At 41.9% G+C, this 14134-nt stretch overlaps 1 protein-coding gene across 2 annotated transcripts in view; it reads left to right on the top strand.

Moving 5' to 3' along the window:
• Positions 1 to 14134, top strand: part of LOC128755421 (glucosidase 2 subunit beta-like) — a 115830-nt gene that overhangs the window by 91087 nt on the left and 10609 nt on the right. Inside the window, exon 12 of one of the 2 annotated variants that reach the window (XM_053858865.1) lies at positions 5600 to 5671. The exons of the other annotated variant lie outside the window; for it this stretch is intronic. Within the exon in view, the coding sequence (XP_053714840.1) occupies positions 5600 to 5671 (72 nt within the window). The remainder of the gene's footprint in view (positions 1 to 5599; positions 5672 to 14134) is intronic. 2 annotated transcript variants of the gene reach the window in all.

Below are 14134 nucleotides of genomic sequence, written 5' to 3'. Positions count from 1 at the left end.
TGTTAAGAATATCTTTACACCTTCTGAGGAGAGGTGTAAAGTCTTCTCTGCAGCCCACTTATCTACTCCTACATAGGAGCCTACAGATTATGTTATAAAATGAATGTATGTATCGAGGACGGTGGGCCGTTGCAGTTTTAATTTATGCGTTGTGAAACCAACAAAGTAGAGCAGCTACAACAAATCGGCATGCTTTGGCTAAGTTTGGATTTTTTAAATGCACGTTAACATGTTTTCTCCAACTTTGGGAGAGAAATGTGAATTTCTCTGAGACAGACTACACAACCTGGATAATGCCGTTGATCGCTCGACTGCGCTAGCATGGAGCTGAGTAGCTCGACTGTGACCGGACTGCGTGACCTTCGGCTACGCAATGGAAGTTAACCATCTGCTCCACTGAAGTGATTACAGTCTAATAAGATTTATGCATGGAGTTTGCATGTTCTCCACGTGTGAGCGCGGGATTTCTCCGGGTTCTCCTGCTTCCTCCTGCAGCCCAAAGACGTGCTCACTAGGTTAAAAAGTGTGTGTGTGTGCCTTGCGATGGACTGGTGACCTGTCCAGGGTGTATGCATGTGTGCTGCATTGTTAACCGGGAGAACATGACGCAAATGGAGTGGACGGCTCAACTGAGCTATTGACCTGGTCGAGCTGTACGCTGCTTGTTACCATAGTCATTGTTTTGATGAGCGCTGTCAAGGTGAGATGTTCTCACCCCCCCTCAGTTAAAATGTTTCCCAACGTTGATCCAGGTTTGATACTTTCCAAAAGGTGTATTATGGTATTTTAGTATGTGACAAAGGAATTGTATTTATTCTTAGTTGATCCTGACAGACATCAGTTTGGATCGAAGGTGAGTCTTTGGAAAAGCTCATTGATGGAGCACAAACCTGCCATGTAGTAGGTCATGAGTGTGAAGTTGTCTGCCCTGCTGCGCAACTTTCACACAAGTTACCAAGATGCATATTCATTTATTTTGTTACATGGAGTCGTATGTTGTCCAAATATTTAATCCGTAAGTGTTTTCCGTGGTCTCCACAGTGTTCATAAGGATACTAAACACTATCCTGGTTTCTGCTGTGATTTGATGGCATCTTACTATGATGAATATCAGAAGTCAGCCATTGTTCAGGCATAATAAGAAAGTCAATCATCCCTCTCTGTTGCTAGGCTGTTCACTTGCTTTTGACGTTGTCTTTATGTTCTATGCCTTTGGCATTGTCTCAAAGCAACTGCCCTCCACGTGGACAATAAATGGCCATGACTAAAAACTAGTTGTTTTTGCCATGGAAATTGTCATGGAACACTTCGCTGATCCTCTTGTGAGGAAATTCAGTTTGCCAGGGAACAGTAGAGCACATGAATGGAAAAAAGAGATAGACATAATGTGTCAGCTCAATGACATGTTACAAACTTTGTCACTGTCATAATGCCTTACTGGGGCAAAGTAGTGTCAAGAGAGTTTTGAGAAGTGATCTGTGCTCCCTTTCTGATTCAGACGGTGAGAGAGCAATTTGCTCCCTGTTCCTCCTCTCCATTCTTTTGTCCACTCATGCACCCAACTCTGAAGAAAAGTATGCTGGTCCCGCAAGAGTTGTTGAACATTTGAGGGGAATGAACGTCAGCCACAGTAAGAACAGTGGTAGCCCCTTAGCTCTGCTGAAGTCCTTAAAGTCAGTTTCCTGTCCTTGGATGGTGATGGGGTATTGATGAATGTATGAAACAGTGTCCTCATTTTCATAGATTACACGGTGGTGCTCTCTGTTTAGAAAGGAGGTGTGGTGAAAAAGATTTTGGAGCAGAGATAATAAAGCCACTGTTTTATGAAGCCTTGTCTGTGGACAAATGATGAATTGGCTCAGTACAGGCTCTGGTCACTGTGTTTCTAACTAGTTATGGAGCAGGTGAACTTCCTATTTTAGCCACAAATGGCAAAATGTTTCTCTTTTTTATTTTTATCTTTGTTTGTTTTTCTTTAAGTAGCTCACGACATGGTGTTACCTCAAGCATGAATCTTGTCAGCGCGGCTCTAACTAATGAAGCAGTATGAGGATGAGTAAGTGTGTACACACCATATAATATGTCATCGAACCGCCAGGTATGCATTTTCGCTAGTGAGACCTAAAAAGAATAATAAGGAAGTCTTCATCAGCACAATCTTTGTTTCAAACCAAGGTTGTCCTCATCCAGGTGCTTTTAAAAGTAGCACAGCTTTGCTGCATGCATTTGAGAAAGCAGACTCAGTAGTGAAGAATGCTGCTGCACCACTGCAGTACTGAAAACAGTTGCATGTTCCCTGTGGTCCTGGTGAGTGTGACTGTCATCACTGAGCAAGACTGATTCAGACCTCCTGACAGAGGTGTAGAGGTGCCACTCCATTGATTCACAATATGCTGTTACTTCTCTCAGACAAGCACTGTATGCTCAAATGCATGTCATGGAGAAATGAGTTATTTATTGAAGCACATGTTTAATTGCGCCGAGCCTGTTGACCTCAGCACTTGAGCCTTTTCTCTGTAAATAGTGGGCACACTGCTTTAGATATATTCTTCATGTACAACCTACATAAAGAAATACGGATTTAAGTGAGTCTTTGCACAGGACCCAACTGGGTTGGCTCAATAGGAACCTTCATTCTTCTGTGGCTGCCTGGTTGAAATGCTGGCTTTGTCCATACCGACTAGTTCAGGGATCACATTTTATAGACCTGGAACTTTACCACTGCTATTTTCTAGCTGAGGTGAGATGCCAGGCTTTGCATTGGCCCAATGTAAATAAATAAAAGAGAAAAGTAAACAAATCATTTCATTGATAAAAATTGTTACTGAAAACCCCACCAAGTTGGACACTGCAGGAACCTCGATGTTCAGCTGCGGGACTAATAATGTTTTGGCCTCAATAAATTGTTTGAAAGTAAAGTAAACAAATCAAATTGCAAGCATGGTGGGAAAAGTGTACGGTGTAGAAATTGTCAACAGTGTTCAGTCAACAGCGTGGAGTTCAGGACTTCCTGAGGGAGGCAAACTATCTCTTTTACTTTTTGGTCCACAATCCCTTGTGCTCACGTCATTATCACACTTGCGTCCTGCAGCGTTGATGCCCTCCCACTCTCTTGTGCCTTCTCTCTTTCCCCTTCCTCTCTGTGGCCACTTTGTCTCTTGCACCTCAGCCCGTATGCAACTCTTCCTCTCTCCTTCTTAAAGTGTTTGCTGCTGGCCATCCATTTTTGATAGTTTGCCTATGTCACGCTCTTCTCATTTGCTAAACCAGCTGTCAGTCTGCGTTGTCTGTTTGACCTCCCCGACGTCCTGTTTTACCTCCAAAGCAGAACATGAAGTTAATCTACCTCTGTCATCATGCTGCTTTTATCGTCCTGTTTTGACTCGGGTGCTTTTGTTTTCTCCCTCGTGTCTTCAGAGGACAGGTCAGTGTACCCTGGACAAAAATAGCCTTTCCTTTTGAGCAGCGTTGGCCTTGTAGAGGTGAATTGAAGGGAGATAACATTGTGATGCTTTCTGATGAGTTCCGTCTGATTGCACTCTCACACCATTTTCCAATTTTCTTTCCAAGCTTTGTGCCGATGATGGTGCTTTCTCTTCAGGTGTGCCGACTGCTTCTGATCTCTGTCGCCATTGAAACGATCACAAGTGGCCAGTCCTTATATGATGGACCTATTCAAACTAAATAAACCATATACAACGATACAACGCACATTACAAAACATACTATCAGCTGTAGGTTTGCGTGAACTCACATCTCTACAGTGGACTGAGGATCACATTGTGTGGTTGAAACGGCAGCTAGCCTGAGAGCATGGAGCTGAAGCATGTGGCACAGAAATGTTTGATCCAGCAGCATCTACCACGCCTTTCTCCCAAATGCAGCATGATTGTTTCACCGCACTTCCTGAGTTTCAATAAGCCTGTGGTCTGTCAATGACATGAGTTTTGAACTGGGTTGGGTTTGGCTGACTGCTGAGACACGTGCAGTCTGTGCAACAGTAGGGTCACATTGACTTCATGAAAGAAAGCCGGCTGAGGTTGTGAGACGCTTGGCCTGTCTGAAAAAGAATTTTAAAAAGTGAGTTTCACACAGGAGCTGTCTATGCCGGGCTAGTGTGAGGAGGAATTTCTCAACATGAGCGGCAACGACTATCATTAACATCTTTTGTGTCCTTATGAATTAGCGGAGGACGATGAGCAGTGTGCTACACTACATGTGCACTTTTGTAAGCTGTACATGCACGTCAAAATATCCTTGCAAGTATCAGTCGACAACATGACGATGAAGATAAATCCAAAAATACAAGAAAAATACTGCCATAACCAATTACCTCCCGCTGTTTGCTCTTTTAATGATCTTTGTTTTTCTTTCATCCTGATTTTATGCATCTTTTGAAGCGCCTGCACAACCACATCATCTTGACTTTTTTTCCCTTCCGTCACCTCTTTGCATGCATTTTCCTAATCGCTCTGTCTCGCCGTTACTGTCTGGCCTGCATCATGGTTCAAATGCCAAGAAAAGAAAGAGCGGAGAAATCCCAGCACTCTTTCATGCTGTCAGGTTCACCGTCTTGCACTTTGATCAGCTGGTTGCTGGAGACTTGTTATCTTGCTTCTACTCTCCAACAATATCTCTGTGCACATCAGCGATGCTCTTGGCTAATTGCTAACTTGTCTGGACTGCTTGCGTGGTTGAAGGGATTGTGGGTGGTTTGCTAGCTGCTTGTCAGTCATCTCTCCCTGTAGTAGATGCTCAGTCCACTCAAACGCCGTCTCCCCTCTATTGTTTAGAGGGCTACGTTTCCACCGTTTGCCAATAGATCTGGTGAGTCTCACACCTTGAATTAATGGACACTTTTTGGGAGTTTTTTCAAATAATCCTTTTCATATCATCTTTGACAATTCTACTATTCATTCCTCAATCACTAATTTAGATATTGAATCACTAATGCGCAACTGGGCACTGCATGTGCAACGGCACGATCTGGCTCCAAGAGACACAGTCAGATTTTGGGTGTTCTGGCAACAGATTTGGTGGATGGAATTTTGATGCGTGTATTGTAACATGAAGTTGAACACTCGCCGCTCTGTAGTTATAGCAGACTAGGAATCTTATTGGAGCCTGAATGGAATGTGTGAGAAATGAAAACAGTTTGATAAAGGCCATTACGTATGTTTTTATTGTTTTTTTTTTTTTGTTTTGTTTTTTTTTTAAATACGTGATTGCTGAGATTGTCAATGAGATTATTGGAGGCTAGCAAGCAATCGCTGTGTTTATTTTGTTTTAATCTCAGCAGTAGACTTTGTGGTTGTTTGTGTGTCATGCCCCCAAGTTAAAGAAGAAGACATACAAATGTATATTTAAGGGGGATAATGATAGATCATGTTCTGGTGTTTATTTTGTGACCATATCTGGGCAACATTTTTTTTAAAGAACCTTTTTCATTCCCTACTGTTGAAAACTTTAAAAACAGGCACCAGGAGGTTCAACTCTACACCCTCTCAACTGTTGGTGTTTCAGGTTTCATAGTTACAGGTTTTCCAAAAAAGTTGAAAACAATAACAATAATACAATTTAAACCTCTCTTTTGTTTCAGGTACAGTTATTCATTGTGCCCATTCAGTCATGTCACCCAAAAAAGCAACACAGGAACAGAAGTGTCATTAGGGTAAGGACTTTTGTTTACTTTTTTTCACACCAAGATCACCTGAAAACAGAGCTTTGACACATCAATGCATGTACTTAAGGACTTTTGAACAAGTACAGGTGCACTGAGATACTATCCTTTTTCCTAGGTCATTATTCTCACTTTGCAAAACAGAACAGTAAACAAAGATGGCCTCTGTCTATTGGGAAGGTTTGACAGGCCTGTAATACACTGGGCTACGCACACTTGGACAGTGACTGCCAACAAAACATACTGCTTAGAAGGATCTGTCTAAATCATGAATATGAATTGCTGTCTTCATTTTTGGAGCACAATATTGGCGCAGCTGCTGTCGCTTTTTATCGCTGCATTGCTGCAATATACCAAATCCAAACTGCCAGAAGGTTGCATTGTGTTGGATTTGTGTTTGAATTTGAAAACATACGCATCTTAGCCAGATACGATGAAAATAAAGCAAAGGCAGTGCCCCCTTCTGGAATACGGGTTAACAATCAGAGTGACTCTTGTCGCTGTATTTTGGCTACATTTACCCTGTGACGTCCAAGTTACTGGCTCAATGGATTAATTTTAAGAATTAGAAACATATTTAAATAACCAGATATCAAAGTGAATCACTTTGCGAGTTTAATCAGAGGCAATGTCGGCATTCGTGAAGGATTTATGTGAACACAAAGGCCTCACGATTGGAGGTCTGAGGAGGAAGAAAGGGCCTGAGAGGCAACGTCTGCTGCCAGTTGAATTTGTCTCACTGTGGCGTGGCCCATGTCAGGTTATGCAGCATTTCTTGTGCCAGTTAAATTGAATCTACATGCAAAAATAAACCACACTCAAGTGAGTTATGTCGTCGTTTGTGTTCTCCTGCCATTTGATGTTTATCAACTTTAATGAGACATCATAGACAACTGTATTCAGTGTCGTGTCTCTTCGCGTACACCTTTGCTTCCATATGGTACTTAATTGGGAGCTGAAAGCAGCATTCTCCCTGCACGACCATCGCCCACACTTCCCACTCACTGGTGGAGCAAAAAGTGCAATGCTTCAGCGCGCTTGCTAGCCCAGCGACGAAGACGAACAGAATGCCTACTGAGTAATGTGACCCAGGAGCTTCTGTCTGCCTGTCACTCATGACAGTATGGAAGGTCAAACAGAACAAGTGGTAAAAGGAGCTCATGTGTGTTGGCCAGTCATCTGCTATCAAATTATCGCTTCCAAGAGGGACTTTTTGCTTGAGTTGAAGCTGGTGATACTTTCTGCCACTTCAATAGTCTTTCAAACATTTACAACCTGTTAGAATTCTCTGCATGCAGGCAGCATCACTGTGCGATATGATGCACTACGCTGCTCGGAGAAAGAGGTTGTGTATATGGAATGGCTGTAGGGAAGGAAGGCAATAGGAAGCGCTATGAATCATTGCCTGCTCGCTAGGAATAAAGTTCATTTTTTATCCAGACACATCATCAGTCTGCTGTCGTTGGATGCGGCTGGGCCTCCTGATATCAATCTGCATGGCAGCTTCTTCTTTCCCCCAGAGGGGCCGAAGGGAGTGCTTTGATTTAAACGGCAGCATTTACCACACCTGCTCCTCTGTGTGATAGGACATTGGAGTCAGAATGGAAGAAGGGTGAGGGGCGGAGGGTTGCGAACACTTGCAGCTTGTCAATTAAATTTAAATTGGGATGAAATGTATTCCCTGAGGCCTGAACACGCTGAGAATGTGACGATTTTTGGATGCCTATTCAAACGCACGCACACACCCGTAATATATGTCTTTGGTCTGACTATTGCTTTTCTAACAGAGCAAAACACACCACTGTGCCACCACCACAAGATCATTTAACGGATTATGAATAGCATGCATTTAACCGTGTGTATTTGTGTGCTCTTTAGGGATGTTCTAGATGGTCAACTAGTCGACATATGATATGTACGTTTGACAAACACATCAACAGGTCCTTAAGTAATTAAAAAAAAAGGAACCTGAATTTGTATTATTATTTTAATTGGTTAAATGTGGTTACGAAGGAATGTTTGCCAGATGCTGCACCTGACTTTAGTATTTGTAGCGTCCATTGTGAAATGTTCCCATACTGTGCTTGTTTTGGGTCATGATGGTTCCAGGAATGAACCTTTTCTCCTCTGACTGCTGCTCATTGTGCCAAGTCACCCAGTCTCACACACAAGGTGTCAATGCTGAAGTCAGACTGTGTCAAAGGAGAGGCTGGAATTGACCGACATAACCTCTCATATTTACTTGAATACAGATTGGTATGTATACGGTAGCACCTTTTGATGGATGGACTTTGTAATGATTCCTTCTTCAAAGATACACGTAGGACGGTCTGGTGAAACCAATGAATGGTTAACCTCAATATCCATGGCAACTCCTCCGGCTATACGACATCACTATCCAGCTTATGAGATGAGATTTGTGGGTTTGCCAGAGTGGCCATAAAGGGCCGATTGTTTGGAGAACTTAGTTGGAAGAGCATTCCGGAAGATAAGGTGAGTAACACAAGGTTGACCTGACCTTGCAGGACTGACCTGTGCTTCGCCGTCACACAGGCTCCCATTTCTCTCAAAAGAAACAAGTGACAGATTTGTATGGGGATGTGTTTAAATGTATATTTCTCTGAAAAACAAAGGTTGATGCCAAGAACCCATGATCCCACGAGACAGACAATCGAGCAACAATGTCATTTTACATGTGATTCTGGAAGTTTTAGTGAATGATTCATTGTCATATTGTTATGATGCTTCCCTGTGTGTTAGAATGGTCATGTTTAATCTCGTTTGAAATCTTACATTGAGATGGGAACGTTTTGAGATCAGTTTCTGTGACTGGCTTTCAGCATGCTGCTAGACTCAGGAGAAGAAGACAAAAATAATAACCAGAATAAGCGACGGTGGACGCAAGAGCAGGACAGATGATGCCAGATGGTCAGATATTGTGGAGAAAAAGGCATCTCAACGTCGGTTGTGTGGCTGAGTTTCGGGTATCTCCGGAGTGACACAGAGCAAAATGCTTTGTCAGTGGTGACAAAAATGGGCTGCACTACAGATCTTACCACATGAGGAAGCATCACCCACTCGATTATGGCACAATGATGGAGATTGGTGAAGACGTTGTATTTTGTGTCAATAAAATAACTGTTCTCCACACTGATGACGAAAACTGGCATTTTAAAAACAATACAGGACTAAGCGGTGGTTAAGTGACTATATATGTATGTATATATGTATCTTTTCATGCCATATTGCCCAGCTCTACCATGAGGTTTATAGAGAGGAAGGAGCACCGTCTCACAGCTTACCCTAACCCAGTAGTTGAGTTGTAAAAAAAATCATGGGGGATGGTTGATTTTTTTTCCCTCGACCTGTGTTCCTGACGCAATAGGAAATGCACCAATAGACCTCTAATGGTGTTCGAGCATCTTTTTCCCTCATGATTAAAGAGCTCCATTTTGAACCAATTTTTTTCTTCATTCTTATCCTCCCTGGAAACTGGGCTTAGTTGGTGATTGCAGTCGGCTATGTTGACTAGTGGCAGAAAGAGCCTTGTTAAACAAACACCACACTCAGAAGCCACACTTTTAGACATGAAAATCATGGTGATGTGGTGGTTCGTTGAAAGAAGTACACCACTCGAGTGAGTGATGCAATCACTGATGGAAAATATATACATTTATGTTGAATGTATACATACAAGTTTAGTTTTGTTCAGATTAACTTCACCAAATTGCGGTGTGGAGAACTGCTGTCAGCGGTTGCAGTGTTGGTAGGATGTTAAATACAATGGTTTCTCCACTGTTGTGATGGTTCTCTAAGCTCACCCCTCACCAATGGTCGCTGAGAAGGCTTGAATATCAGAAAACACCAGAAGTTGGAGTGTTTTTCTTTTGAAGAAAATTTACAGTTAGTGCTCCCCTGTGATCCATGATCACTTTAAAGGGTAAAGGGTAAAAATGATCAACAGCGACGTGTACGCTCGTACATGCAGCTCCTCAACCACCTGACTTCTGGTTACAACTCCCTTTATGAAGGTGCCAAGGCTCATATAAGACCTGCAACCTTCATGCTTGGATTCACAACATGGCTGGGCGTTGCAACCATTAACTACATAAATGTTCTGAAAAGGAAAATAAATCTTCTAGAGGACTCACTTCTTTTCCAGATTGCTCTTCGAGCATGTTGCCACACATGAGCTATAAATATTTCATAAGCAGTCACACAGTGTGCCCCCAATTATCGGTAAATGTAGATATTATACAACTCGCATTTACCCATGAATCCTACCCCCTCTGTTTCCCATTTGTGCCTCTGGTTGTAGGCAGTGCAGCCGCTTCGTTCGATGGCTGTGGTAACAATAACATCAGCCATGATAATGAAAATTGAGTAGAGGAAAATACATGCAGAGCAACAAACACTGTTCCATTATGACAGCGCCATCCATCTCCATAATTTCCCACACGATATTCAACTCTGCGCACACATGGGGTATGATGACATGCCAACCAACATTGAATTTGAAAGTGCTAGCCACCTTAATTGACAAATGTGTGGATAAATCAGTCACCAGCGTCACAGAGTGGGTGTCCTCCGTGATGATGTGGTCAGATCCGTGTGAACTGCCATAAACAACATCTGATAGTAAATACACTGACCACATACCATAACCACATTCTTGTCACACAGACAGGTTACTGACTTAGCCGTGGGGTGATCTAGAAGATGAGTCCAAGCTATCAGCTGTCCATCACACCCATCAAACACTGAAACCATCCGCACAACACTAATAAAACCACTATAGCACAATAGAATGTTTACTGCAGCAAACCATTCAGCGTGTTTGTTAACTGACTAGGCAAACTATTACTCTCTGCATCACAGATTTGATTCATGATCAGGTGACCATATTTACCTTTTTCCCTCCCACATGATAAATTGTGTTATTACCCCAAATGATGTACTCATTACAGGAAATGTGTTTTGTGCTTATGAAACCTTTACATGCGCCTAGTAAGGAATAGTGTGGGGAATAAAAAGGTTGCATTACCTGACCTTTGCATCTGGTATTACATAATATGTACATATACATATTAATACATAATAATAATATATATGTATCACATAATAAGTGCTGTAGCACTGTTTTCCTAACTTTCCAGTGAGCAACGCTGTTGCTCGAGCCAATGGAAAACAATTTGGCTTAAACAATGAGGACAAAACTAAGCCTAAATACAATGTACAAGCAGGCTGTGATGACATTTCTTTACTATAAATCTGGTGAGAGAAGTGAGTCGTCTCAATATTACATGCAGAAAGACATGTCAGATAATTCCCTTGTGGTTCCCACACAAAATGACAGTCAAGCATGCAAAGAGAAAAGTCTTTCCTTTGCCCCCCATATTTGTCTCACTTGCAGCTCTTTCAAGCAGACACTTCACTGTGACCCTCTTCAACTTCACTCTTGTATTTACTTTTAATACAGAGTAATTAGTGATGTTTCCTTGCTATCACTTGTCAGAAACAGTGCAAACAACATTGGACAGCGCGTCCTTCAGGCAGTGTGGGGCCGCAGAAAGCATCCTCCATGAGGGGAAAGACATGTGAAATATTAATGCTGACCCTTTTAGAGTAAACAAGTCTGTTGGCGGCAGAGGTGTGGTTTAAATACTCTTGGTCAGCTATGACTTCAGGGAAAGTGAGATCGGTAATACTGAAGAACTGTAAGAGGTGCTTAGGTGGAGTTATTTTATTTTTTTTATTTTCTAATGTGGATGTCTGATCTTGCGATCTTTTTATGCTCGACCATACCACTGACTGCATCCATCGACCACAGATAGGCACAAGGACAAGTTCTAGTATTTGTATGCTATCTCAGTATTTGTGGTTGAGAATTGCATAAAAAGGAAACTAAACCAGCCTTCCTAAACCTTGTTAGAATGATGAGCTGCTTGTGATAGTTGTTGTGTGGGGAGTTCTCTATGTAAGTAAGTAAGTCCATGTGTCACGAACTCTGTTGTCTTATGCTCTATTGACTGAGAGAAAGGTGGAGCAGAATAAAATGCTCTAAGGGCCAAGTTGAAGTGCAGGCTAATTTCAATGTTGATGGTGAGCAGACAGAGGTTGGTTAAAGGTTGTTCAAATGAGTTTTTGTTTGAAGACTCCAGGGAAATCAGGTGGCACGCATTTGGGGTCAGGGAGGTTGGCGTGTGTCACCCCACATAGTTCAAGGATTGTAGCCTCCTATTGTGTCAGGGTCAAACATCTCTGCGCTCATCATCATTGAGGGTGCCGCGGGACAAAGAAGTGGGCTCCTTTCAAATTGTGCAGCGCTCCAAAAGCAGGTTGCTAGTTCACCCCTCACCCTTGGAACCACATTGTATTTGGCGATGCAATTTTGGAATGAGTCCAGAATTTACAGCTGGAAACAAAACAAATACAAGAGGAATATTTTTACAATTGAGTCTTTCAAGTACATGCAAATATATATGTAAAAAAAAACAAAACAAATGAAAACAACAAATGAAAGGAGGAAGAAAGATGTACTGTGCTGATGAAGAAGTTATTTAAAACAGAAGTGGTTGTGCTCATAGGAAGAGATGGGCTGGGTTGTATGCAGGCACATGTGAGCACCGTTATATAAGCCGCCTAGGTGCTGCCAGTTTCTTCTTGCAGGTTCATTTAGCTCAATGCTGAAACCCACGGGTCTTACTTAAATGGCATCATTGAATAGTCGATTGTCAAACAGCAAGGGTAAAGAAGGGACGTAGCCTAGCAACATTGAAACCACAGGAAATGACCGTGTGTGCCCACTGTGAAGGAGCAAAGCAGTTGGAGTTGCAGAAAGTGAAATGTTCCTGCTGCCATGAACATTACTAATGCACTGCCATATTCCGTAGATACACAAGCACTGGTGAAGGTCCCACAATCTCCACAGCCAGCCTTGAGACCGGAATTTATGACAATGCTTATACATATGGCAAAGTGAAAGACCCGCTGGTGAAAAACAAGATAGCATTATTATTATTATTATTGTTATTATTATTATTATTGTTGTTGTTGTTGTTTTTATCAACCATTGACTTCCACTTAAAAGTCTTAGACAGTTCCCACAGTGTGTGGATTTTCTCATACTGTATGTTGTGGAAATATGATATATAGGCATAACACATTTAATGGTTTAAATGTGCTAAAAATGTCCAATAGTTAAAATTAGGCTGTATAAATATTTCTGCTGAACAGTGCAACACGACACATTATAACACTAAATGGACGAAGCCAGGATTTCCCACTTTCCAACTCTCCCCATCTCTGAAGTCCTTATAACTGGGGTCCAAGTCTTCATCAGAGAGGCATCATAAACACACCTACAACGACCAAGACATCACCTCCCTTTATTTATTCATATATTTTAGTTCTGTGTTTTCTGTACGAGTCACTGTAATCATTTACACAGCGGCAAATGTAATGTTGTCAATAAGACTGGAGACCCAAGAACAGAAGTAGATGCAATGCAGACCAAGAAATTGGAAATGTTATACATAAAAACCGATGTCCATTACAGAAACGATAAAAGTAAATATGAAGGTACAGTATTTTCAATTTTCCAAATGAGTTCAAACCAAAATGGATAGAAAGAAACTAAAGGTAGGTCACTTATGTGCCCGAGTGAAGATCCAATGACCAGTTCGGACACAAGAAGGGAAAAGACAAATTCAAAGCAGAGGTCATGTGATCATGACAGCAGGCCAAATGGACTGGTATCAGATGGTCGAGTCAATTTCATTTCTTGCTTTTGCATGAAAACTGAGGGAAAACAACCATGTTGATGATTGTCCACACTCACATGAAAGGAGAAACATTACCTCGTCACATGGTAACATACATTGATGGCCTTTTTCCTGTTACCTAGTTACAATAAGAGCTAGAGTTGTGGATGCTGTAATTGCATATAAACACATCTTGTGAACACAAGCCTCAGAGGTGTGAGAACACAACAAGCATCGCAAGTGCAACAATAGCAACCGTCCTGTTGATTCACAGCATGCGGTCAGCATGGATCCTGAAGTACATAAACTGAGGTCCTCTCTTTTTTTCATTTGTTAAACCAGTCCACAGTCAAGACTTGGTGACTTCCAGTCATCCTCTCCTCCCTGAACTTGTTCTGTCATCTCAGTGTTACATTCCCTCCAGAGGTTCTGCACAGAGAGCCATGATATGATGTTTGTTAGTTTGAGGCAACACTCAGAATAAGACACTGACATGAAAATATCCTTCTCCAATGACTTTGACCTGATTATAATCATGCTGGAAATAAACACTGACAAACTATGACTATGGCAGTACGTGTCTTTGGATCACGTGTAACAAGGATGGTTATTGCTATCCGCCTGGATCCTCAATTTTACTTCATGTTCGAAGGTTGTTTTGATTTTACAATGGTGCATTGAACAAGGTAAA

Source organism: Synchiropus splendidus, chromosome 3 (genome assembly GCF_027744825.2).
Source record: "Synchiropus splendidus isolate RoL2022-P1 chromosome 3, RoL_Sspl_1.0, whole genome shotgun sequence".
NCBI classification, from domain to species: Eukaryota; Metazoa; Chordata; class Actinopteri; order Syngnathiformes; family Callionymidae; genus Synchiropus; species Synchiropus splendidus.
Note: the sequence above shows the minus strand (reverse complement) of the source record. Positions and strands in the feature narration are given on the sequence as shown.